General features: G+C 39.4%; 1 protein-coding gene across 5 annotated transcripts in view; it reads left to right on the top strand.

Moving 5' to 3' along the window:
• Positions 1–11599: 11599 nt before the first annotated feature.
• Positions 11600–27319, top strand: part of NEO1 (neogenin 1) — a 240607-nt gene continuing 224887 nt past the window's right edge. For all 5 annotated transcript variants that reach the window (XM_037134533.2, XM_037134530.2, XM_037134529.2 and 2 more), the window contains exon 1: positions 11600–11905. In XM_037134533.2, the coding sequence (XP_036990428.2) occupies positions 11776–11905 (130 nt within the window). In that variant the 5' untranslated portion in view covers positions 11600–11775. The remainder of the gene's footprint in view (positions 11906–27319) is intronic.

Below are 27319 nucleotides of genomic sequence, written 5' to 3'. Positions count from 1 at the left end.
TCCTGATCTTAGTGGGAAAGCTCTAAGTGTTTGCACATTGAGTATGATGTTGGTTGTAGGTCTCTCATATATGGCCTTTATTATGTTGAGGAATGGTCCCGCTATTTCCACTTTGCTGAGTGTTTTCATTGTAAGTGGGTGCTGTACCTTATCAAATGTTTTTTCTGCATCTATTGATATGATCATGAGATTTTTGTCTTTTGTTTTGTTTATGTGATGTATTACATTTATTGATTTGTGAATGTTGTACCATCCTGGCATCCCTGGGATGAGTCCCACTTAATATATTGCTAGATGCTGTTTGCCAATATTTTTGATGAGGATTTTAGCCTCTATGTTCATCAGTTATATTGGCCTGTAGTTTTCTTTCTTTGTTATGTCTTTATCTGCTTTTTGGATTAGGATGATGCTAGCTTCATAAAAAGAGTTTGGGAGTCTTCCATCCTCTTGGATTTGTTGGAATAGTCCATGAAGTGTTAGCTCTTCCTTAAATGTGTTATAGAATTCTCCTGTGAAATGTCCCTCAAGGGCTTTTGTGTTCCAGGAGTGTTTTTATTACTGCCTTGATTTTATCAGCTATTATCAGTATGTTCAGGCTTTCTGCTTCTTCTTTTCTTTATTCAGTTTTGGAAGATTATATTTTTCTAGAAAGTTTTCCATTTCACCTAGGTTTTCAAATTTTTTTGGCATATAGTTCTTCGTATTTCTGTGATATCAGTTGTAATCTCTATCATTACAGATTGTGTTTATTTGCATTCTCTCTGGGTTTTTTCTTGATGAGTTAGCTTCAAGGTTCGTCGACTGTGGTTATCTTTTCAAGGAACCAACTCCAGGGTTATTGATCTTTAGAATTGTTCTTTTAGTCCCTATGTCATTCGATTCTGCTCTGATCTTGGTTATTTCCTTCCTTCCACTTGCTCTGGGCTGTCTTTGTTGTTGTTCTTCCAGTACTTGTAGATGTAGTGTTAGGTTATTTACTTGAAATGTATCTATTTTTTTTAAGTAGGCTTGTATTTCTATGAACTTCCCTCTCAGAACTGCCTTCACTGTGTCCCATAAATTTTGGACTGTTGTGAGTTCATTCATTTGTTTGCAGAAACTTTTTGATTTGTTCCTTGATCTTATTCTTAACCCATTGTTTAATAGCATGTTATTCAATCTCCATGAATTTGAGTGTTCTTGAGTTTTTTCCTTGAGGTTGGTTTCTAGTTTCAGTCTCTTGTGGTCGGAGAAAATGCTTGATGTGATGTCAACTTTATTTTATTTGTTGAGGCTTGTTTTGTGTCCTATCATGTGGTTTATCATTGAAAATGTTCCGTGCGCATTTGAAAAGTGTGTATTTTGCTTCTTTGGTATGAAAGGTTCTAGATATATCAGTTAAGTTCATTTGATCTAGGACATTGTTCAGTGTCACACTATCTTTGTTGATATTATGTTTGGAAGATCTATGCATTTTAAAAGATTTCATTTATTTATTTTAGAGAGATGTGGAAGGGAGGGAAAAGAGAGGGAGTGAAACACCAATGTATGGTTGCCTCTAGCACACCCCATACTGGGAATATGGCCTGCAACCCAGGCATGCGCCCTGACTGGGAATCAAACCAGCGATGCTTTGGTTTGCGGGCCTGCGTTCAATCCATTCAGCTATATCAGCCAAGGTGAAGATCTATCCATTTTTGACAGTGGGGTGTTAAAATCCCTACTATAATTGTGTTGCTGTTAATATCTTTCTTGAAGTCCTTCAAGATTGTCCTTATATATTTGGGTGCTCCTATGTTGGGTGCGTATATATTTGCAATGTTTTTGTCTTCCTGATGTATTCTTTCTTTGAGTATTATGAAGTGTCCTTCTGAGTCTCTAATTATGGCCTTTGTTTTGAAGTCTATTTTTTCTGATATGAGCATTGCTAACTCGGATTTTTTTTCCTATCCATTTGCTTGGAATATTTGTTTCCAGCCCTTTACTTTCCATCTGTGTAGGTCTTTTGTCCTGAGATGGGTCTCTTGTAGGCAGCATATGTGTGGGTCGTGATTTTTTATCCATTCAGCTACTGTGTCTTTTGATTGGAGCATTTAATCCACCTACATTTAAGGTTATTATTGATAGGTACTTATTGTCATTTTACTTCCTTAGTACTTGTGTTCCTTTCTCACTCTTTTTCTTTCTTTTCTTAAAGCAGTTTCTTCAACATATCTTGGAGTGCTGGTTTGGTGGAAGTGTATTCTTTGATCCTTCTTTTGTCTGAGGAACTCCTTATTTGGCCTTCCATTTTAATTGACAGCCTTGCTGGGTAGAGTAGCCTTGGTTGCAGGCCTTTGATTTTCCAAGAAATATTACTAGGAATATTTCTTGCCATTCCCTTCTGGCTTGTAGCATTTCCATGGAAAAGTCAGCTGTAAGCCTTATCGGGGCTCTCTTGTATATTACCTTCTGTTTCTCCCTTGATGCCTTTAAGATTCTCTTTGTCTAGGAATTTTGCCATTTTAATCATGATGTGTCTTGGAGTGGGCCTGTTTGAGTTACTTTTGATTGGGACCCTCTGAGCTTCCTGGATCTGTGTGACTTTTTCTCTCATCAAATTATGGAAGTTTTCCTTCATTACTTTTTCAAATAGGTTTTATACCCCTTGCTTTTCTTTTTCTCCTTCTGGTATCCCTATTATACACATATTATTATGTTTCATTTTGTTCTGCAGTTCCCTCAATGCCTCTTCATTCTTTCTGAGTCTTTTTTCCCTTTTCTTGCTCTTTCTGGGCAACCTTGCCCTCCAGCTTGCTCAGTTGCTCCCCTGCTTCATCTAGTCTTCTTTTGATTCCTTCTACTGTGTTCTACAATTCAGAAATTGTGTTCCTCATTTCCTTTTGGCTCTTGTTGATAGTTTCTATTTCCTTTTTCATATTGATATAGTTTGCAGTGAGTTCATCATACTTTCCCCATAGTTTTTGCTAATTCCCAGTGAGCTCATTGAGCTTCATTATAGCCATTGTTTTGAACTCAGTATTTGATAGTTGACTTGCCTCTATTTCATTTAGCATTCTTTCTGAGGCTTCTTCCTTTCCTTTCATTTAGGGTTTGTTTCTTTGTCTTCCCATTGCTTGTGAGACTCTTCTTGTTAGCCTCTTCTTTTTAAATTGATTTGTTCTGATTCCCTGAGTTTGCGGTGTGAACTTTTATGGTAGGAGTCCTGTGAGATTCAGTGGTGCACTCTCCTTGATCTCCTGAGATTGCTGCTTTTGGGATGCCATTTGTATTGGCTCCTTGGATGTACTTGGGTTTTGATTCTTGTTGGATTGTTCTTCAGTACATCATTTTCTCCAGCTGGTTGACTGAGGATCACTCTGCCCACCACATCTTGTATGTTGTGTAGGTACAGATGGGTTGTGCCAAAGCTGGTTCTTCTATCTGTCCGAGGTTATACAGCTTATCTCTTGCTATTGCACAGTTGTTTTTTTTCTGGGTAATATCTCCACAATTTAGTTGTAATTCCAGATTGGTCCTGGGAGAAGGTCGGTGTGGCTTCCACTCACTCTTCTGCCATCTTGCCAGTTGTCCTAGAAAAGAAACCATATTTCCCTTACTTAATCCCTTCTGTGACTCTTACAAACATTTGCCACTCTCCTTAAACAGCCTATCATGCTCCATCTCTTCTTGCAGCAATGACCTTGCCACCCACTTCATGGAGAATATTAAGACTCTCAAAAATGGATTTTGTAATCTCTTACCTACAAACCTGTGACACATACCCATCTGTGCCTCCTTCTTTTCTGGCTCTCCCCACCCAAGCAAATACCTATATCTAAATTCCTTTACATAATTAAAAAATCTCTATATCAACACAAATATTTATGCCTTAGACAAATATTTATAAGCACCAGATACCAGGCCGGGCAGTTGGAATATAGTGACAAATGGAACACATCACATTTGGAATAGATGCCTATGGAATTGTTTGAGTGGTGCCTATTTTCCATGAATTGCCCATTCCTTTTTTATTTACTTGGTTAAAGGGGGACCTGCAATAGTATGAATGGTATGGAGTAGATATCTAAACCAAGATTGGCAATTAATCCTTTCACTGGGAAGTTTGTAATTGGGACTGACAGTCAGAATTACACTAGAACAAGATAACTTGGAAGTTGTTAGTAGTGGCCATTTTCTGCTATGTGGACCAGGACAGAGAGAGAGAGATGTTCTATAGCTGAGGCAGATTCAGAAAGATGTGCAGGTAACAGACTCTCCAAAAGAGAACTTTGTTTCTTTCAGGTGCTCCAGTCTCTAGATCTATTCCCACAGTCTGGTGGCAACCTTGTCTTGAAGGTGCAGGATCCTTCCAATAAAATTTCTTTCTGCTTAAGATAGTATTTTGTGTTCAGTTTCTGTGCAAAAGCAAGGCTCCGTCATTCTTGCTGGAAAACTAGACCCCCTTGTTTTGTGATTGCTGTCTATTCAGAACCCAGTCATGTGTCCTATGAAAATAAAGGACTGGGTAGCAAATGTCAGAATGTTGTTTCTGATTTTCAGCCTTCATTAAGGTGTTATTAGAACAGAATGTGTTCAAATACAGCTGAAAACTGTGTAGAAACAACAGGGCCAGGGTGTAACTCTGTTCTCTGTAAGGTCCTTTTCACCTATTGCCAGCTTCCTGAGATTACTGAGGTCAGATAATCATGGGCCTTGCTGAATCACAGTGCCAAATTATCTACCACAGTGTTTCTAAAGCTATCAATTAACTTCTTTTTTTCTGAAATCTTCAGCACTTCCCTCTCTATTGGCTCTTTATATCAGTCCTCAAGTCCATTTAGCAAAATCCATTCTAGATTTCCCCACTCTTTCTTCCTGTCACAGGTAAACTCTTTCAGGAAGTCATTCATACTCAGTGACAAGCCAGAGCAATGAGGTAGAAGCCTTACTTGTGGCTGCAACTGCACTAAGATTATTCATGACCACTTTTTCACTAACTCCAACGGATGTTTTTCAGATCTTACCTTACTTGACTTCTCAGTAGTACATGACACTGTTAACCACTCCTGCATTCCTGAAACACTTTCTATCCTTGACTTCTGTGATACCGCATGCTTCTGGTTCTCTTTTGGACTAGAAAAACACATGCCTGCTTGTTTCTTTGCAAGTTCCTTTTCTATTCTGTACCTTAATTGTGTTTGTGTTTGTCCCTAGTCCTTGATCTTCCCCTTTAGTCCTAAACTTTCCTGGGGCATCTCAACCACTTTTTGGGCATTATCATGTATACCAGAATATAAAACCAGTTTCCCTTCCTATAATAATCCCTAGAAAACAGGCAGTTGCCTTATAGTCTGACCTTTAAAAAATCCTTAATATTAACTGGATGTTCTCTCAACTATTCAAACAACAAAATGCTCTTTGGGGGAATGTACATTAGCAAGAAATGATCTTATTCAATGTTCATATAGAAGCCACCTGACAGAATTGGTAAGAAAGGAAACAAAGAAATTTAATGCAGATTTAGAAATTACTTCTAGGGAAAAACATTCACATTTGCAAGTTTTGGATAGCCTTGTAAACAAGTCTTTAAAATTCAATATAGAAAACAATGCAAGTATATATGATTGCAGTATGAATGATGTGGTGTGGTTAGATTCTATGGCCCAGAAAAATTCCCAGGAACATCATATATAGTCAAAATTTTGGTGGAAATGAAGATGAAGATGATAGACTCAAAAGGTGACCCTCATGATAAAGAAAAAAGACTGTGAAGAGTTTCGATAAAATTCAAGTTGGCCACAAAGTTTCATTGGAAGTGGGCAGATTTTACTTGGGAAAATGGGGGCTTACTTTGTATTTAGAGGTACTTTATATTTGGGCATAAGGTATATGGTATAAGCTGATGGCACACCTCTCTAGCCCAGTTCTCCCTGCTAAACTCCAGAACTAAGTAATGAACATATTACTAATATTTCTACTCAGATGTTTCATAGGCACTTTAAACTTGTCCACAGTTAAACTCACATCACCTCCCATCTTCTCCTCCTTGTTCTCTTCCCAGTTGATTGTTACTACCGCCAGTCAGTGGGGTAAGCTGAAATCTAAGTCACCCATGTCTCCTCTCTCTCACACACCCTTGTTGTTTCCACCTGTCTCCTGAATCCCTCTTATTTATCCACTCCTCTTACCACCCACCCCACATCCGGTTTTACTCTAGGCCAGCAGTTTTCAGCCTTTTATCTCATGGCGCACATAAACTAATTACTAAAATTTTGCAGCACACCAAAAAATGTATTTTTTGCAGCACACCAAAAATGTATTTTTTGCTGATCTGACAAAAAACAGATATAATTTTGATTGACATCAGAAGGCTATTGTTGTATTGTCTGTTTTCATTTTTTTGGACAGTCTAAGGGGAAAGAGATCAGTGCCTCTGACTACATAGTCAGGTATTGCACGTTTTAAAAATTCTTTTGGCACACCAGTGAAAATCACTGCTCTATGCCGACCAGCCCCTCCTCTCCAGACTACTCTTAATAGAATCTGAACTGTTTTTCTTGGTCTTGTCTCCTTTCAATCTATACTCCAGGAAGCAGCCCAAGTGATTCTTCTAAAATGCAAATTAGTCTCAGTTAAGAGACCATCCCTGCTTCTCTAGTTCCCCATCCATCCTTTCTGCCCCTGCCCCCGTTTAGACAGGTTAGATGCACTTAGAATGTTTTCCCACATTGCTTATCTTTCCTTACAAAACACTCTTCGCACTCCTTTCGTTATAATTGTTTCTTTCCTGGCAGACTGAGAACCTTGTCTATCTGGCTCACCACTGAGTTCTCAACCAGAGCAGGACCTGAGAAATAGTGCTTTATAAATATTAAATGAACCAGTAATTTTGTTATCCCAGTACCCCATACAATACCTGGCAAATAACAGGTCCTCAATAATATTTGTTGAATTAATAGGCTGTTGAACTAAGAATATGTGATTAAGCAACGTGTAACAAGCAAAATAAATATTGTGTAGGCTTTTGTCTTTAAGGAGCACATATCCTTAATTAGGCTTAATCAGAGATGGCTTCCTAGAACAGGTGGCTTTTGAAAGAGAAAGGAATAACAATTCTTGCCTAGTGGAATGTAAAGGGCAAATGTAAGAATGTCAACATTTGTGCAAAATAAAATTGTGTTTTTACAACATGGGTAAACTCTAGTTAAAAATTTGCTGTGACTAGGAAGTGTTCTGTCTGAGATCTACTAGCTCTTCTACCTTGAATACTGGGTTTCAGTTAGGAATCAGCTGTAGAATCTACTGCCAGCAACTAAGCATGGAACTATAATGCCTCTCTAAAATTGGAAAATAATCTTTTTACCATAGAGAACAAGATTCTTGCCAAGTTTTACATTAATAGGATTTACTATATTTTTCATATAATTTTATATCAAAGAGCACTCAGAGTTAATTTCTAGTTACTTTTGGCCTGTGCTTTTGTCACAGGTGGGCACAGGTAACCAGGTTCTTGGTGATCAGGACAAAGATTTGAACTGAACACCCAGAGTTTATAGCAGAGAACGTGGGAGCAGGCCAGCTCTAAGCAGAAACTGACCTCATGGGCTGGAGGGACTCTATTCTTATAGGGCGGATTCTTCCTGGCTAGTTTTGGCAGGCTTTTACTGTGACAAGTAGTCGTAAAGCTACTGCACATGTGGTCTCCCATGGTTTTCCTGGATTGGCCGCCAGGGAAGGGGGTCCCACAATGTTACCTAGTTGACCCCCCCCTACTCCTGGGGTCCCGCTGTACTAGGTTCACCTTTCCCTTTGCCAGAGAATTATAGCTCTCCATGTTAGAGATTGGTGAAAAGGAAAGGAATTATTTATTCAAGTTATACAGACTTAAGAGTAATGACTTAATGTCTTCATCAAAATCCCAAAGTCCCTTAAAACACCCACAAACACACAGTCCTTCTTTCCCCCTTTGCCCAGTACAAGGTACCGTATCTCAGGAAAAGAAATAGAAAGCTGGGTGGTGGTTCTCTGCCAAAGCTGCATGATGGTTCTCTGCTAAAGTTGTGCTGGTGATTCTCTGCTAAAGCTGAGTGATGATTCTTCTCATGGCTGCGGGTGGGGGGGGGTGGTCCCCCCACTCTAGCCAAAGTCGAATCATTCTCTTTGCTAAAGTTACATGATGATTCTCTGTCACAGGCTGCAAAAGTCCCCATTCTGGCCAAAAGCACGTGATTCTCTCTTCAATGGCTGCCATGTCTGAGTTTAAATCCCTGCTCCAATCTTCCTCTGCAGTCCCAGTTCCGACTCCTCCCACAATCAGCTATACTGGCTGGGACTCCCAGATCCTCCCAGCTTTAGTGGGATGCCATAGTGAGTCTGGGCAGGTGAGGCCCCATGGCGTGGAGCCAATCATCTCCAAGCTCTCACGCAGGTGCTGTACCAGGGGCTGGGAGTTGCCTCCCAGTTATTACATCTTGGGTGGAAGTCACTCCCTTCTCCCTGGCTTAAAGCACAGCCACAGCTATTGAACATACCAGTTAAAGGTTATAGACATGTTAAATGACCATTCTATCTGAGAAACTGTTGCTATACAAAACAACTCAGTGGCCCTGCTCCATGTATCCCATCCCCCCAGCTCGGACTTTGGGAGGTGAGGACATCCCATATTTTTTAATATTTCCTGGACACCCTGAGTTCTGGACCCCATTACAAATCCTTCTTTTGGGGACCCCCTGGATGCACCCTCCTACACTTTGATAATATACACTTACATATAATGGCTTGTTTTCTTTGCTGTTTCTTTTTTTCTTTTTTTAGAGAGAGGGGAAGGGAAGGAGAATGGGAGAGAAACATTAGTGTGTGGTTGCCTCTCATCTGTCCCCTACTGGGAACCTGGCCTGCAACCCAGGCATGTGCCCTGACTGGGAATCGAACTGGCAACCCTTTGCTTCACAGGCCCGTGCTCAATCCACTGAGCTACACCAGCCAGGGTCTTTGCTGTTTCTTTGTGAACTACTTCTTGAATGTGAGCTTTATGTTCTAACTTTACTTAGATGAAAAAGGTGTTAATTTCATGAATGGTTAAATGTCTCTTCATAGATTAATAGACTACCTAAAATGTATTGATGAGCAATATAATGTGGCTGAGTGAGGTATTAGTAGAAAAATTATGTGAGTAAAAATGATAAGTAAAAAGGCTGAGAACATCTTTTCTCAGAGATACTTTACCAAAGAAAGATTAATGACTCCAAACGATGATTTTTTTTACAAGTAATGTTCACAATGTCAGTTATGTTGAAATGTGAAGCATGTGGCCCTGGCTGATGTGGCTCAGTGAACTGAGTGCTGGCCTGCAAACTGAAGGGTCGCTGGTTCCAATTCCAGTCAGGGCACATGCCTGGGTTTCCAGCAAGGTCCCCAGTAGGGGAGCACTGGAGGCAACCACACATTGATGTTTCTCTCTGGCTCTTTTCTCCTTCCCTCCCCTGCCCCTAAAAATAAACAAATAATTTAAAAATCTTAAAAAGGAAATGTGAAGGATCTGAATTCAAGAGCATTCCTGGGTTTACTATTTTACTCTTGAACTCATATGAAATCTGTAACTTTTAATTTGGGGCTCCATCTCTTAGTGGTTTATTATAGTGGGTTTGATTAAACTTGTGATTTAGTCACAAGTCAGAAACATATGAGTCACTGTATTTTACAGAACGTGCTTTGTAAATTTTTATTTAACCCTGATATACACCACAGGTTGATAAATTATGAGACAGTTCACAGAAGTCATACATGAAAGAATTCTGATTATTTTATTATCCACAACTCATAATTTTCAAACTTGGAGATAAATTTCATTTAAAAAAGTCATATTATGTATTTTATAGTTTTAATATAATGAAAAATTTTCAGGCTTAGAAAAAGGTATCTGAATATTAACACTTGCAAGGTAATTGATAGTACCCAAAGAGCTTTTCTCATTAATTATCTCAGAAAACTGAATAATGATGTGATTACTAAAGGTTAATTAAGCAAATACTTGTTAAGTAATTGGAAGGTAATCTATTCCCAATTTAACAGGTCAATCGGGGTATTTAGGAAATATTTTTGCTGATTAACAACTCTATCAAAAACAAAAAGATATTTAAGTGATTTCTCTGGTGTAAAACAATAAACATGTATTTGTTCTTTTAGGAGTCAACTGTTTGAAAGAACTGGAATGAGAGTTCCTCCACCGTTTGATAATTCAAGAGGTTTGAAGAAAATTCTGAGCTCTTCCCTTTCAATGTTAACACAAGTCTTACATTATTGGTTATTTTGGCACTTCAGAATAAAAGAAATTATCCGAACAAAGTAATTACGAGAAGGCACAGAAATGTTGAAGTCAGAGAAACATCCCTCTTCTTGTGGGGAGTCACACATTTTACTTATCGACCACACAGTGAATCAAAATCCAACGCACAGTGACAATGAAAACATTATTCTCCAAGTACATAGCCATACAAAGATATTGTCTTAAACTATTTTTTATGGGTATAGCTTATAAAATTATTCTCATCTGCATGCAGTGTAACTAACGCTGCCTTCTCCAAACTGCCTCCAGATTACCAAGTGTTTTAAAATCATATCCCTCTTGCTTCTGGTTTCCCGGCAAAAGACATGACTTCCAGGTAGGAAAATAAGTGCCCAGCAAAGAAAGACAGAGGTAAACGGTTTCAATAACAGTCAAGAGGATCAGCCCCGGGAGTCCCGGGGCTCGTCCCAGGCGCCCGCACGAGCTGGAGAAGTGGACACCGGGCACCTTTGTCCGTACCCGGCTTTTTTGGCTCGAGGCCGAGCCACGCGGGTACCACGGTCCAGGCGGGTCCGGGCACTGTCCGGGGAATCGCGCGGCAAGGGCGGCACGGCCGGGAAGCAGACGATCAGTGGCGGCGCGGTGGTCCCCTCCTATGGGAACCGCGCCAAGTCCCAGTCAGAGCCCGGCGGGCTCACTATTGTTTTTGGCGAGCACATAAATCCCTGCTCCGACCTCCGTGCACCCAGATTTCCTCCCGGAGGCCATTCGGTTTCCTCTGAGGCCCTATATAGAGGCCCCGGCCCGCGCTGCAGAGGAGCGCGCGTCCGCTCCGGCCTCCCTGACAAGCTGGGATTTGGAGTGCTTCTTGTCCTTGGGCCTCTGCACCCGGAGGCGTCCGGAGGTGACCGAAGTGAATTTCTTCCCTCGGCCGAGTGGCTGCGCGAAGCGGGTGTAAGCGAGAAGGAGAAGGATCCGCTTCTCCGGGGTTTTCCTGAAGCCAATGGGAACGCCAGCGCACGCCTCGCGCCCCGTCGCAGCTCCGGGGAGAAGGGGGAGGGGAGCGGGCCTGCCAGGCGGCCACCGGGATTGGAGCGGGGGCGGGCTGCGCGCGGAGCCGAGGGGTGCTGGCGAGGGAGCCGCGCGTGCGCGTGCGCGGGGGTGTGCGCCCCAGGCCCCCGCCTACAACCCCGGACTCCGCGGTCTCCGCCCCCCTCGCGCTGGTGTGCGGAGCCGGAGTCGGCGGCGGGTGGCGGCGCCTGGAACCTGGAGACCGATTGCCGCCCCCCCCATCCCGGCCCGGAATGTACTGATTCCCCCCCTCTCCTCCCTCTCCTCCCCTCTGCAGGAGGGAGGCGCCCCCGAGTCTCTCCTCCCGCGAAGAGAGGCCGCGCGGGCCGGGTCGGGCCGGGCTGGAGCAGCGGCGGTCTCCGGAGCCGAGCCTGCAGCGAAGGACCGGTTGAGGCGTGCAGGAGGGAAGGAGGCAAGGGCTCCGCGGCACAGCCGCCGCCGCCGCTCGCGGGCAAGAGATGGCGGCGGAGAGGGGAGCTCGGCGACTCCTCAGCACCCCCTCCTTTTGGCTTCGTTGCTTGCTGCTGCTCGGGCACTGGGCGCTGGGAGCTGCGGCCGCCAGGAGTGATTCCTCGCCGCAGTCCCCAGGTAAGCGGCGGGCGCTGGGCGCGGGCCGGGCGGGTGGGGGCTGGGACGCTGTACCGGCACCAGCTGTGGTTGCGGTGTTTTTGTTTAGGATCCAGGAGGAAACGTGCAGGAACTTCTCCACTGGTCTCGGCTTGCTGAAGGGAAAGCGGATCGCTCTGGGTGGGGAATGAAGTAGGCGGGCGGGGGCGCCTCCAGGGTTGGGGCGGCCTGGGAATGAGTCCGGGGCTACCCAGTGTAGTTCTGCGCTTTGTACCCGAAGGCAGGTTCACCTCTCGCCTCCCTAGCTTCCTTCCCCTCCCCCAGGCTCATCCCACTTGTAAGAGTGGGACATTCTTATGCTCGCACAAGCACCAGTAGAGGCCACTACACACCTCATTAAATAAACAATCGTACGGCCAATTCATTAATTTTCAAGGAAAGGAGGGGCGGCGGCGGGGGATGGCGGGGGGGGGGGCGCTTGAACTCCGCCTTCCCTGGCCAGGGATTTCCCGGCCGAAGTCCCTAAGAAGCGCTGGTTGCTCTCCAGGGACTACTTGTGCGGGGCCCCAAGGCGGCGGAACAGAAGATGCCAGGGGGCACAGTTACTCCCTCAGAAACTAGTGGTGTGATTTAACGGTGAGGGCGCCTTGGAAAAGGGTTCAAGTGATTGTATCTGTTAGTGTTTCCGCCAGGAAATGCTTCATTCCTGGTGATTACAACTGTACAGCCTAACGGCTCTTAACCTAGGGATTGTTGAAGCATGGGATTTTCAATACTTGTACGTTGTTTTCAAGTGGCACTATTTAAATACATTTAGCCTCAAAAGCCTTTTTCAGGGTTTTAACATAGTACAGATTATTGAAATCATCTGCATTTCTATATATTTAAATAGGACAATTAACACCAAAGTCGCCTCTAAAGACCTTACAGTGTGGTTGAGGAACAGGACACACTCAGCAGTTGAAAGGCAAATTAGCATGTAATCTGTTTAAATTGTTTGACCAAGGTGGTGTGTCATTAATCTTGACACAACTTTCACCTACTTGCTTGATCTGAAATTTTGCATTTGAAAGTGACATCTTCTAGTCACTAAACAATTACTTGTTTTCCCCTGATTCATGTAAAAGTTAAAATCACACTGAAATGAACTTAGCTGACAAACTTTCTTTTGATTTTCTTGCAGAGTGTGATATACCTCGTCATTTTTGCCAATGTTAAAGTTTTACACCTGAAATACCAGTGGGTATTATTTAAACAGATATGTAAACAGTAGTGTTTTAGTGTCAAACTTGCACTTACACATTTGCCTAAACATAGTTTAGAGTAAACCTTCTGGTTCTGAAATGTAGGTAACTTATCCAGCCCATTGTATTCTTGAGGATGGGCAAGACAAGTTTTCTCTTAATTAAATTTTACATGTAAAATGTGTATATGTTGTTTATCATTCTCTGTGTTTTAGGTAGCTGAGATTTCTGTCTAAAATTTTGTCAGTAATTTTGAAAGTAAATAAAATGCTACAATTTTTTTTTTACTTAGGATAGTAAAAACAATAAGCAGTCTTTTAGGAAGTGGTTGTAACATTTATTCCACCATTAATTCAGTTGATGGGCTTTTATTGTGCGCTGATGAGGTGCAAGCCATTGCTGAAACCTGCGCTCTGCCTTCATGAAGCTTACAGTCTGGTGTGTGGGTAGGAAAGGTGTGTGGGCCATTCAATTGCTGATTATATAATTAAGTAGTTGTGATAAGCACTGTGGAGGAGAAGAATAGGTTTTGAGAAAGTTTATACTGGGTGTCAGTGTATTTCAGAAGACCTGAGGTGTTAGAGTAGAAGTGGGGAGGCTGACAGCTAATTAATAGTATAGTTGGGTCTAGAACACAGGTCTTCTGATTCTTGGACCCAGAGTATTTTCTACAAACCATCCTGCCTAGTTACAAAAGCTAAAAGAATAACTGCAGTAAGGAGGGCATTGGTCAGTTCTCTGGTCAGTTGCAGAGAGATCAAGGGAATTGAGAACTGAGTAAGTGAACTGAGTAAGCAGCTTAGGGAACAAGCTGTCAGTATATCAGATGTCATTTGTCAGTGGTTGTATTTATTTATTTTTGTTGTAGAGGGGTAGACTCAGAAACCTTTCTGTGGGTGGTAGGTGAATGGAGATATTTGGTAGTAAAAGGAGGAAAATGGAGTGTGGGACAATAGTAAGTGAAGTTTTTTCAACTTTAGGGTAGACTGTAGACATGAGGAGATGGAGGAGAACAGAAGGGAAGGGCTAGTGATAGAAGATAGCCAGCAGTGGTGGGAGGATTTGAAATGATTAGGCACAATATGGTTTTAGGGAGGGCAGACTGCTGAAAAGGTATGTAGGCATCTGGGGAAAGATGATGAGACAGAGCAGTCTTTGTAATGAGGTCTTTTTTTCTAATCAGAGTGAAGGGGTTAAGGGAATGGTAATGAAGGGAATTGGGATGCAGGAGTGGAGAAGGTTAAGAAGGTTAAGAGTTCATTTGAAATCAATCTGAATTTGAAGTAGACCAGATCAGATATTTCCACACTTTCTGCAGCAACATTTTATACCCCAAGAGCAGAATTAGTGAAAAGTTTTAATTCAGTATTGGTTACTTATGAGTTACATGAAGTATGTAGACATTTAAAAAAAAAACCTTTATTAGAATAACCAAATATCCCATTTATTGGTTGGATTGCAAAAGAGTATTTGATGAAATGCCATTATGGTGTTGAGGTTAGCCATGATCTGGATTGCAGGGTATACTGCAGAGGTCATGTACCTATACTTTTCATTTAAGGTAAGAATTCTCTTGTCAAGATCTTACATAGACACTCTGTCTGCCTTCATCAGTTGCTTGATGATGTCATTCGTTACCTCACAAGGTACTCTATTTCTCTTTTCAACAACTTCTGTTAGTAAACTTTGCTTTATGTAGTACATTTAACTTCAATTTTCACCCTCCCCATCCTCCTTGAATTTTTTTTCTTGCCTATTTTGGCAACACCCTATCTCCTGATTCAACTCTGATCAATTTTCACTTGTTTTTCAGGTTTTTCTTTCAGCCCCCTTCCCCATTAAATGTTGGTATCTAAAGTTGATCTCATTGCACACTCTGCTAGCCTTCAGTTACTCCCCTAGTCCATTCTTTTTTCACCTGCCACTCAGTAGCCTCACTGAATAGCCACCTTACATTACACAACACCAGAGGTAAATTCATCTTTGCTCTTCTTCCGTCCTGCTTTCCACACCCCTTTTCTCCGGACTATAACAAACCAATTCCTGGCCTTCAGCACTACTGTTGTTTGAGCAATTGCATGGATTTGTCTTCCTGTATTACCTGCATTGGGCATCTATTCACCAGCCAACCAGGGTGAAGTCTGGAGGTCATCCTGGCCCCTCTCCTTCCCCTCATTCTCCTTCCCCAGTAGTTCTATTAGATGTTTAACCTCCTAGATATTTCTTGAATCTCTCTTTTCATCATTGTTTCCACCTAGATAGACTAACAATATTGGCTCTATAATTAATCTCTTTATTTCCACAGTTATCCTTTAGGAGTCTGTCCTTCTGGAATGAGCAGTTTTATGTATTTTTTTTTTAAGCATGCTACTCCTACTTACTATAGCCTCTAATTAAGAGTTCCATAGCTTGAGTGTTAGAGCCTACACTTCCTGGCATGGAGACTGTGAGGTCCCTTGTGTGCTTCACCACTGGCATTCTCTACCCTCAGCTTAAAGCCACCCACTCCAGATCAGCTACAGAGCTTCATGTCTCCATGCTGCTCTCTTCCTAGTACTGCCATTCCCTACCATGTCTACTTCTGAAACTGCTACTCATGTGTTCAGTGAATTTTCTGTGCTAGCCCCACCCCCAAACAATGAGAGTCCTCATTCTCTGTGTTCCCATAGCTTTCTCAATACTTTTCATCTGTGTTACTAATTTTCTTGTCTCCTCTACTAGTCTGAACCTCTTGAAGATTTTAGGACTTCTCTTACCTCTGTGTGCCTTGCCTAGTGGAGCACAAGCTTCTGGCACAGAGTCAATACCCAGTTAATGTCTGTGGGACAAATGTTGAATTGCCTTTTTTTTTTAACCACTGGGCCTTACTGGGTATCTCTTTCCTTTATATGATGGCCCTTGACGTGTCTGATGATAAAATTTGTGTGTGCGTGTTTTACTCTCCCCTTCTTTCTAAGTTCATCAACTTTTAACTCCTTCAGCCACTCTTTACATTCCTTAGTTTTCTGACCCATTCATCATGAATTTGGTTATGCTGCTTGGCGTATGCTGCAACTTTAGTGTTTGTAAGTTTTGACATCTCTGGAAAGATTGGTGTTCTTGCTGAGTTGTCTGTGCGTAAGGACTTATGCCCTCCTCTGCCTGCCTAACAGGATGAGGTATAACAGAGTTCGTAGGTTTCCACGATACAGGCTCAGGGGAGTTCAGAAATGTGATTGCTTTTAGTAAAACCATATTAAAGTTAATAATGTGATGTGGGATAGTGAAAGAAGACATGATGTGGAAGCAGTGTATTTGGGATATAACTTACCTTCCCATGGAAGGGCTCTGTACCTGCCCATCTGCTGGGGGTTGTCAGAAGAATGATATGTAAAATTGCTTTTAAACTGTAAAGTGCAGTACCGATGTAGAATGGTTTTAATGTTTTTTTATGAACTTAAAAATATACTCTAATTCTATTAATTTTTGAAAGTATATATATGTATATTTTCTGTTGGTTTAATTGATCATTGTTGGTTTCTTCATGAGTTTTCCTCTGCTAATAAAAATGTTAGGGTAACATTATTCTCATTATGTGGGGCTCTGTTTATCTATTTAATAGTTTTTATTTTCAAACACTTGATTTTATTATTGACTTCTGTGTGGTTGGGAGGTATTTACCATACCATTGGTAGGTGTTTTGGCTTCTAGGTAAAGTTGCATTAGCAATAGGAGAACAGACAAGGGAAGTGACTATATGTTAAGTTCATATTGACTAGTGAGTTAAGTGAGGTGAGGAAGATGTTTTCTGTTTGTGATTTTCAAAAGTCGAACTTATCCTGGAACATAAGCCAGTACAAAATGGTATTAAAATATAACGCAAAGTTTGGATTCATTTAGAATGAAAAGAGATTTTTGACCCAAAATTTATTTAGATCCACTGGTATAATTTTGGTGTATTTTTTCTAGTCACTGTCATAGTGGCACATTAATTTTACATGGTAATCATGGTGCATTTTAAAAATTACTTAAAATATTTAAATACATGCTTGAAGTAAAACAATATAGAAGTACATAAAGTAAAATGCTTTATCACATCTACCAACAAATTTCTTTTTTTACCCATAACTAACCCCTTTTCATACTTTTCCCTCCACATTTACAAGTATATGTGTAGTTTTATTTTTTACACATGAGTAGGATCATACCACTGTTGTTTTTAACTATACGTTTTGTATATATAGATTTTCCTATAACCATTATTTAAAAGGTATGTATAGTCTTCCAGTGAATGGATATTAATAGTTGCCAATAAAAGTAGTATTTATTGAACACTCGCTGAGCTCCAGGTACTGTGCCAACCCTTTTTACATGTGTTCAATCCTTACACAACCCTGTGAAGAAGATGGTAATATCCCCCCATTCTACGGTTGAGGTAACTGAGTCTCAAATAATAAGTGATTTGCTATAGGCCTCACAGCTCTCAAGTGGAGAAGTTGGCGTTTGAATCCAGGTCTTTCCAGGTCCAAAGCCTGTGCCTAGTATACTGCATACTGCCTCTGTTCTCCTGTCGTGGATGTCGAAATTCTTTTGTTTTGCTATAATGAAGAATGCTGTCACGAACATCTTCCTGTAGGTGACCTTTTCTATCTATATTTTAGATTCCCACACATGGGATTATTAGTAAAAAGATAATTTTTGTGTGTATGCGGGGGGCTACTTTTTCAAGGTGTTTTCACCTTTAATTGTGCACTTTGGGTACGTAGGCCATTATTTTAAATGCAGGCCCCATAGCTTTTCTGTTTCATCGGTAACTGAGGGTTAATTAATTATCGAATTTAATAGGTAATCTCAAAGTTCCTTTCAGCCTCTGAGCTTCTGTACCTCTTGACATCTATGAAGTCTAGTGGTGAGATTTAGCTCAGTTAAATGTTCTCCATTCAGTTCTTGTGTCTGAACACTGATCTTTTCTGTTCTGGACGCAAGAATTAATTACCTTTGTTGTTCTCTGAGGTTCAAGTGATTGTACTTTTTTTTTTTCCTGGTGTAAAGTTGGGTATGATTGGGAAAATCTTTTTAAGTTGCTTGCAAATGATTGTATGATTTTATATTATGTGTGTAAAAATAGCTTTCAGGCTGATTTCAAGAAATAAAGGTTAAATGTTAAGCAATTGTAAGATATTTTAAATTGCAGTATCACTTGAAATATTAGTTCTTTATTCTTAGATTTGTAAGGAATGTAAAGCCAGGTTGCAGATCTGGCTGAAATGAGTAGAGTTTGATTCCCCTTTGACCTCCTGATGTAAAGGAGAGAGGTCTTGGTTTATATAGGTTTTATTTTACTGAAGTCAGTAGTATTTGTATTCTTGTTAAGAAGTTAACAGTTGGGCAGCTTGAAATTCAGTTTGTATCTTTCCTTTTCCTCTTAAAAAGAACCGTGAGAAATAACCTTCTTTGAAGTTGTTTTTGAAAAAAAGTTATTTATTTATTTTGTTTTCAGAGAGAGGGGAAGGGAGGGAGAAAGAGAGGGAGAGAAACATTGATGTGCAAGAGATACATGGACCGGTTGCCTCTCGCACACCAACTGGGGTCCTGCCCCACAACCCTAGGCATGAGCCCTGACCAGGAGTCAAACCACGGCCTTTTCCATTTGCAGGCTGTCACTGAATCCACTGAGCCTCACCAGCCGGGGCTAAAAGTTGTTTTATAGTGAGGATTTTAAAATTTGATTGCCCAGTCAGTTGGACAGTTCTTCTATAGCCAAAACTAAAATTTTAGGTAATTTTGGCTGGTTGCAAATATGTTGTCTGCTGATTATGCATACAGCTATGCACTGTGGAGATACTAAGAAGAACTGGATATGCTTTCTACCTTCAGGAAGTCTTGGTGTGATAGCAGAGATAAGCCATACCCCTAAATACCAGAAAGCTTCAGTTAGAGGGGCAAAGTGTCACTACTGCTGTAGGTGGACAAACGAATTCTGGAATCATTATGTTACTGTTAAGCAATACTGCTTCCTCTTATAATATTGGTTGTGTACCTTTAGAGTAATTCTTACTTAGTTTTACCAAGTTAGTAGACTAGAAAGTCTTGAATTCTCCAAGGGAGTTATTTTTCATTTCCTCTACGTGAAGTGATTACCGGAATGTTTGAATACATGAGAACGCTGATAATGGAACCATGGGGGGTGCGGATGCCTCCATGTCTTTGGGAGATCCGGAGACTGATTGAACTGGTTTTCAGGATTTATTATTGGTCGGTAATAGCCAGTGAAGCTTACTGAGCAGTCCTGAGCAGAGTGAAGTTTTAAAATGGTACTGCATAGGAACTGAATGCAGAATATTGATTTTCAGCTGTAGAGTGAGTAAAAAAATCACTAAGATAAATCTTTACACATATGGTCTAATTAGGACAATAGTATTATAATTTACAATACAGGCATAGAATAACAAATTATAAGTTTTATTTATTACTTTTTATTCACAGCATAACTTTTGATGTAACGACTAAAATTTGAGGGTCTTTCTTCTTGGTTAATTCATGAAGCTTTTGAAGTTTGCTGTGAGATTATTTATTGTTTTAAATGTACATAATTACATATTCAAGGGATTGGGTGGCAATAACTACTTTATTAGTAATACTTTGCTTACATAGAACTCAACAATTTTGCACCCTCACCTCCAGATTATAACTGAAGACTAGGAAATTAAGACATAATTTTTAAAGTCTAAGTGAAATAAGCCAGGCAGTGAAAGACAGATACCACGTCATCTCACCTATATATAAGTGGAGCCTAATCAACAAAACAAGCAAGCAGAGTATAACCAGAGACAGTGAAATGAAGAACAAACTGACAGTGACCAAGGGGAGGTGGGGGGGCATGGATTGGGGAAAACGGGGAAGGGTTTTCAGGAACAACTGGAAAGGACACGTGGACCAAACCAAAGAGGGGTGGGACCCAGGGTAGCGCGTGGGGATGCCTGGGGCGGGGGGGGGGGGGTGAGGGGACATGGAGACAACTGTCCTTGAACAACGATACAAAAATGTGGAAAAAAAGATACAATTTTCAAAGTCTGTGCATCAAAATAAAGAAATTTCTGAGTCCCAAAGGTGCTTGTTGAGAGCCTGTGCACCTTTAATTCATAAGCAGTTATAATAGACTTTGTTATTACCTGATTTTCTAAGCCCATAGCTGATGAGAGGTGGGTAGACACTCGGGAACAATACTTAACAACAACAAAGGAAGATTTGAAATAAACACAACACAAAGATCTTCCCTTAAGCAGGCATAGTTGTCTCAGCCAGATCGAGGAGTTGCCCTCTCCATCACCGCTGATGGGCATTGCCTGCCCTGGCCCTTTCTTCTGTCCCCCATACTAGAACAGAATTGCTGTCTGGGATCTTCCCTCAGAGATCTCTGGAGTCTCACCTCACCTCAGATTCGTTTGGATCAGGTTGACACCTGAGGTGAGACAAAAGGAGATGTGAGTAGGAAGGGAGGTGAAGTGGCCTGGGTACACCCCTCTCCTCTAGCCGTGGGATTTATCTTCGTTAGCAGCATCTCTGACCCTGATGTGTATGTTTATTTTTAATTTTTTGGTAAAGTTAATTGTTGGTTTGACTTTTTAAAAAAAAATTACAAAGTTCAAACAATATGTGAAATAAAAAGTGAGATCATATATGCCAACTGTCTCTCCAGAGATAACCTTTTAATAGCTATTAATAGCTATGGTTTTTTTTTGTGTGTGTATATAATTAAATATTTACGATATATGATACATATGTAACAAAACTAACCAGTTGGGTCATGCATACTGTTTTCCAACTTGTTTTTGGAAATTTTTCTGTGTGAGTACATATAACTTTATCTCAGCTGATTTGATAACCATATGGTATTTTATAGGTGTGTCATAACTTATTTAACCAGTTCTCTTTCCATGCTCCCAAAGTTTTCACTGCAGATGTATTTATTGAACCCACTTTTACAAGTGTCTTTGTGCAGTGTTTAAATACACTGTAGAATAAGTTTGTGAATATGGAATAGAGGGGTAAAAGAGCATGTGTATGAAAATTTTCGGTATTTCCAAATTGTTCTCCGAAAAGCTAGTTTACTCTGTCAACAGTGAGTGAGAGTCCTGTTTCCTTACCTTCTTGCCAGCACACTAGTTATTTTAGGCTTCTTAGTCTTTACTAATTTGATAGATGAAAAAAGTGTCTTTTTAAATTTTATATTTTAAAATGGAGTTCAGCATCTTTTTATATTTTTATTGATGGTTTATATTGTTTCTGAGAATTGTCTGTGTCTTTTCTTAATATGGCTATATCCTTTCTTGAATCAGTGCTTAATTAATTAATATAAGCAATATGTAATTAAGAACAGGAATAATTAAAACTTTATAACTGCCTGAATTTTCATGGCTGCTTACAGTTTTTAACTTAACAAAAGTGAACTGAGTAATTGAGTCAGTTTACTTATCTGACTTCTAACCACTGCTTGTAGGGTTCAAATGGAAAATCTGTCCAGATCTTTGGCTAGAAATGTAGCTTTAGAAATTACTGGATCAGGGTGATAGTTCAAGCCATGCAACTAGATCATATCTCTGATAAAGGAAAAAGAAAGCTTAGGACAAAGGCTTGAACATATATACCCATATGTCCAAAGGAAGGAAATATTACCCTGTCTGCAGATGAAGAGAGTTAAGTACCTAGAATCAGCGCTATGAAAAATGATAAAGTTCATTTCATCTATGCTGTCTTATTCAGAAACATCTGAATAAGTGGGGTAGTGCTAAAGTACTGTTGCCTCTTTCCCCTTACCCCCTGCATGTATGCCGTAGGTCACAGTGCTAGGCAGGGAGAGGGGAGGCTTGCAAAGATAACGCTGAATAATTCCTTCCTTTAAATAACACGTAATAACTTACCATCCTATCGGGCTGAAGTAAACAGTGAATGAGGTCATGTGTATCCACGCTTAGAACAGAGCCTGGCTTATCTTAATCACTCATTAAATATAAATTGTTGTTTTCATTACTATTATAAATGAGAGGGAGAAGCTAGCTAAAAATACATGAAAATTAGATAATGCTTATATAATTTGGCTTATATTTTTATATGATGGCTGTGTATAATTATATTGTTAAATGAATGAGCTTATGTTGAGGACTTAGTTTGGAGTATTCAAGTTTCTTAAGAGGGGATAGAATACGAGCTATATTTGAAGGCATGAGTAGGCTTTTTATTTTTATTTCTTTTTCAAAATAAACTCCAGGATTTTTTATTTGAAATTTGCAATAGAACAGAAATGTTTCTCAGAACACCAAAACACCAGCAGAGTGAAATAGAAGAATTGAGCATTGTATAACTTTTATTGATTTTTATTTTTTATTGAATTCATTGGGGTGACATTGGTTAATAAAATTATATAGGTTTCAGGTATACAATTCTATAATGACATCATCTATATGTTGTATTGTGTGTTCACCACCACAAGTCAAGTCTCCTATCACCATTTATCCCTCTTATAACCTGTAGTACCCTCCCCCTACACCCCCTTTCCTCTGGTAATCGCTGTACTGTTGTCTGTGTCCTTGAGGATTTTTTTTTTTTGACTTAACCCCTTCCCCCTTCTCACCCAGCTCTCAACCCCACCTGCCCCTCTGACAGCTGCTCTCTGTATCTGTGAGTCTGTTTCTATTTTGTTTATTAGTTTATTATGTTCACTAGATTCTACATATAAGTGAAGTCATATGGTACTTCTCTGTGACTGGCTTATTTCATTTAGCACAATGCTCTCCAGGTCAGTATATGTTGTTGCAAAGGGTAAGATTTCCTTTTCTATGGTTGAGTACTATTCCATTGTGTAAATATACCATAGTTTTATCTACTCATTTACTGATAGGCATTTTAATGATGTTAATTCTTCTTGTACCTGAATGCACTATATACTTAAACTTATTTGTATCGTCTTCAGTTTCTTTCTTCAGTATCTTATAATTTTTCAAGTACAGGTTCTTCACATCCTTGATTAAATTTATTCCTAGGTGTATTCTTTTTTGATGTAATTATAAAAGGGATTTCCTCTGGTAATCGCTGTAATGTTGTCTGTGTCCTTGAGGATTTTTTTTTTTTGACTTAACCCCTTCACCCTTCTCACCCAGCTCTCAACCCCACCTGCCCCTCTGACAGCTGCTCTCTGTATCTGTGAGTCTGTTTCTATTTTGTTTATTAGTTTATTATGTTCACTAGATTCTACATATAAGTGAAGTCATATGGTACTTCTCTGTGACTGGCTTATTTCATTTAGCACAATGCTCTCCAGGTCAGTATATGTTGTTGCAAAGGGTAAGATTTCCTTTTCTATGGTTGAGTACTATTCCATTGTGTAAATATACCATAGTTTTATCTACTCATTTACTGATAGGCATTTTAATGATGTTAATTCTTCTTGTACCTGAATGCACTATATACTTAAACTTATTTGTATCGTCTTCAGTTTCTTTCTTCAGTATCTTATAATTTTTCAAGTACAGGTTCTTCACATCCTTGATTAAATTTATTCCTAGGTGTATTCTTTTTTGATGTAATTGTAAAAGGGATTTTCTTCATTTTCTTTCCTAATAGTTTATTATTGTTACATAAAAATGCAAATGATTTTGGATACTTATTTTGTATCCTGCTACTTTACCGAATTTATTTATCAGTTCTAGTATTTTTTTTGTTGGAAGTTTTAGGGTTCTCTATATATAGTATCATGTCATCTGCAACTGATGACAATTTTACTTCCTCCTTTCCAATTTGGGTGCCTTTTACTACTTCTTTTTGTGTAATTGCTATGGCTAAAACTTCCAGTACTGTCTCGAATAATCGAGTGGTAAAAGCAAACATCCCTGTCTTGTTCCCCATATTAAAGGAACGCTTGTAGGTTTTGCCCATTGAGTATCATGCTGGCAGTGGGTTTATCATCTGTGGCCTTTATTAAGTTGGGGTATGTTCCCTCTATTCCCACTTTGCTGGGAGTTTTTATCAAATAGCTGTTGGGTTTTATCAAATGCTTTTTGTGCATCTATTGATAAGATCATGTGATTTTAATCCTTTATTTTGTTTATGTGGTATATCACATTTATTGATTTATGGATTTTATAACAAACTTGCATCCCTGCAAGAATCTCAGTTGATCGTGGTGTATGATCTTTTTAATGTGTTGCTGAATTTGGTTTGCTAATTAGTACATGTTCATCAGAGATACAGGCCTATAATTTTTTTGTAGTATCTTTATCTAGTTTTGGAATTAGGATAATTCTGGCCTCTTAAAATGAGCTCAAAGTCTCCCATTCGCATGAATTTTTGAAATAATTTGAGAAAGAAAGGTGTTAGTTTTTTGAATGATGAGTAAAATTCACCTGTAAAGCCATCTTGCCAGGACTTTTTTGTTATTGGAAGTTTTTTGATTACTGCTTCAATTTAACTAGTTTTAATCTATCTATTCAGATTCTCTGATTCTGCCTGATTCAGCTCTGGAAGATTGTACATTTCCAGGAATTTATCCATTTCTTGCAGATCGTCCAATTTGTTGGCATATAGTTGTTCGTAATATTTTCTTACAGTCCTTTATGTTTCTTTGGTGTCAGTTGTTGCTTCTTTCTGATTTTATTTGCATTCTCTTCCCTTTTTTCTTGATGGGTCTTTTTAAAGATTTGTCAATTTTGTTTATCTTTTCTAAGAACCAGATTTTGATTTTATTGATCTTTTGTATATTTTAAAGACTATCTCATTTATTTCTGCTCTTATCTTTATTATTTCCTTTCTTCCACTATCTCTGGGCTTTGGTACTCTTTTTCAAGTTCCTTTAGGTGTAAAGTTAGTTTATTTGAAATTCCTCATTTGTTGAGGTAGGCCTGTACTGCTATGAATTTTCTTTTTAGGACTGCTTTTTCTGTGTCCCATAGATTTTGGGATATTGTATTCTCATTTTTATTTGTTTCAAGATATGCTTTCTTCCTTGGTCTTACTATTAACCCATTCATTGTTTAGTAACATGGTACTTAGCTGCCATGTCTTTGTGTGTTTTTCTTTTTTTTTCTTGTGATTGATTAGTAAGTTCATACCATTATGGTCATAGAAGATGCTGGATATGATTTCAGTTGTCTTTAATTTATTGAGATTTATTTTGTGTTCTAATGTGGTCTATTCTAGAAAATGTTTCATGTGCGCTTGGGAAGAATGTATATTTTGCTGCTTTAGAATGAAATGTTGTGTAGATATGAATTACATCCATCTGATCTAGTGTGTCATTGAAGGCCACCATTTCCTTGTTGATTTTCTGTGTGGAAGATCTATCCATCGATATTGATGTCAGTGGGTTGTTAAAATCCTCAACTAGGATGTATTACCATCGGTCTCTCCCTTTATGTCCATCAAGATTTGCTTTATATATTTATGTGTTCCCATGTTGGGTGCATAACTGTTTATAAGGGTTATATCCTCTTGTTGGATGGCTCCCTTTTCATTATTTAATGTCCTTTGTCCCTTAATACAGCCTTTGTTTAAAAGTCAGTTTTAACAAATGTACACATCGATACCCCATGTTTTTTCATTTCCATTTTTATGAAATGTCTTTTTTTTTATCCCTTTTAGTTGGTGCGTATCTTTTGTTCTGAGGTGGGTCTCTGGTAGACAGCATGTATGAGGTCCATCCAGATGTTGTCCAGCCATGTGATTTGAAAAATTTGAGACATTTATTGAGAAAGATGTAAGATACAAGAAACGTTGTGCATAGGAAGTGATACCTTAGTCCCCTTTAAAATAGACACCTTGGGACCTCACACAGTTCTCCTAATCACCATCAGTTGGCCTGTTGTATTCTCCTGAATCTCATCAAGGGAATGAAATCTCCTCCCTTTGAAAGGTGATTTTAGTTTGGGGAAAAGCTAGAAGTCACAGGGTGCCAAATCTGGACTATTGGGCAGGCAGGAGTGCGCCACCTGGGTAATTTGAAGTTTTGCCAAAAAATTCTGAACAAGATGTGATGCATGAGTGGGCACATTGTTGTAATAAAGCTGCCGATCACCAGTTGCCCATAGCCGTGGCCTTCTGAATCATCTGAATAGTTTCCACAGAGGAATGTTAAAGCTTGATGTAAAATTTGATGCAGATTCATTGCTCTCTTTGCTCAGTCATTTTGAATGCGATGGCCACATAGTGCACATGCTCACTCAGTGGTGTGTACCACTCCCACTGACTTGTACAGTGAAGTTGTCATTGTTCATACATGTGCATTGTAGTCCATACTCCTTGGCTGCCAGGTTACATTGATGTCATGCAAACCATTCTTGTTATATTAACAATGGCTGGACTTTTTCCAGACAGACCTCATATATATACATATATATGTGTATGTGTAGTTATATATATACATATTTGTTGTGTGTGTATGTATATATCATATAGGACTTTAAATTTTCCATTTTATTATTTATTTCTGTTTACTCTGCCTATTCTGTAATCTTTTCTTGCTTTCTTTTGATTATTTTCAATTATTCAGTTTTCCTCTCTTTTTTAGCTTACCAGTTATATATTCTTTTACTGTTCATTTAGTCGGTCCTAAATGCATCTTTGACATTACTTTGACCATTTGTTGGACAATGCGGGTCTTTAGAACATGTTAATTACATTCATTCTTTACTTCCACTTTTTATATTATTGCTATGTATTTTAGTTCTCATATTGGAGGTCCACAGACACTATTTTATAAGTCATTATTTATTTAGGTTTTCTCTCTCAGTCGCTCCTCCATTTCCTTCTGCATCTCTGAGCTTCTTTTTGAGATCAGTCATTTTCTTCTGTCTGGAGCGAATCCTTTAGTATTTAGTTACATTTGCTGGAGGTGAATTCATTCAGTTATTGTCTGTCTGAAAACATCTTTATTTCACCTTCAATTTTGATTATTTTTTTGGATGTAGAATTCTGAATAGACAAGGCAGTTTTCTCTTTAGGTCCTTTAAGTACATTATTTCATTGTCTCCTGAACTCCATCATTTCTGATGAGAAGTCAGCTGTACATTTTGTTTTTCCTCTTTGCAGAAAATGTGCTTTCCTTCCCCCTTTCCCCACTGGCCCCTTTTCAGTTGTATTCCTTATCTTTTTCAGAAATCTGACCGTGATGTGCCTAGCTGTGATGTTCTTTTTACTTACCTGCTTATTTAGCTTCTTGTAT

This window comes from Artibeus jamaicensis, unplaced genomic scaffold (assembly GCF_021234435.1).
Source record: "Artibeus jamaicensis isolate MK-2021 breed Jamaican fruit bat unplaced genomic scaffold, CSHL_Jam_final scaffold_286, whole genome shotgun sequence".
Classification (NCBI taxonomy): Eukaryota; Metazoa; Chordata; class Mammalia; order Chiroptera; family Phyllostomidae; genus Artibeus; species Artibeus jamaicensis.
The sequence above is the reverse complement of the archived record's forward strand: the minus strand, read 5'-3'. Positions and strand labels throughout refer to the sequence as shown.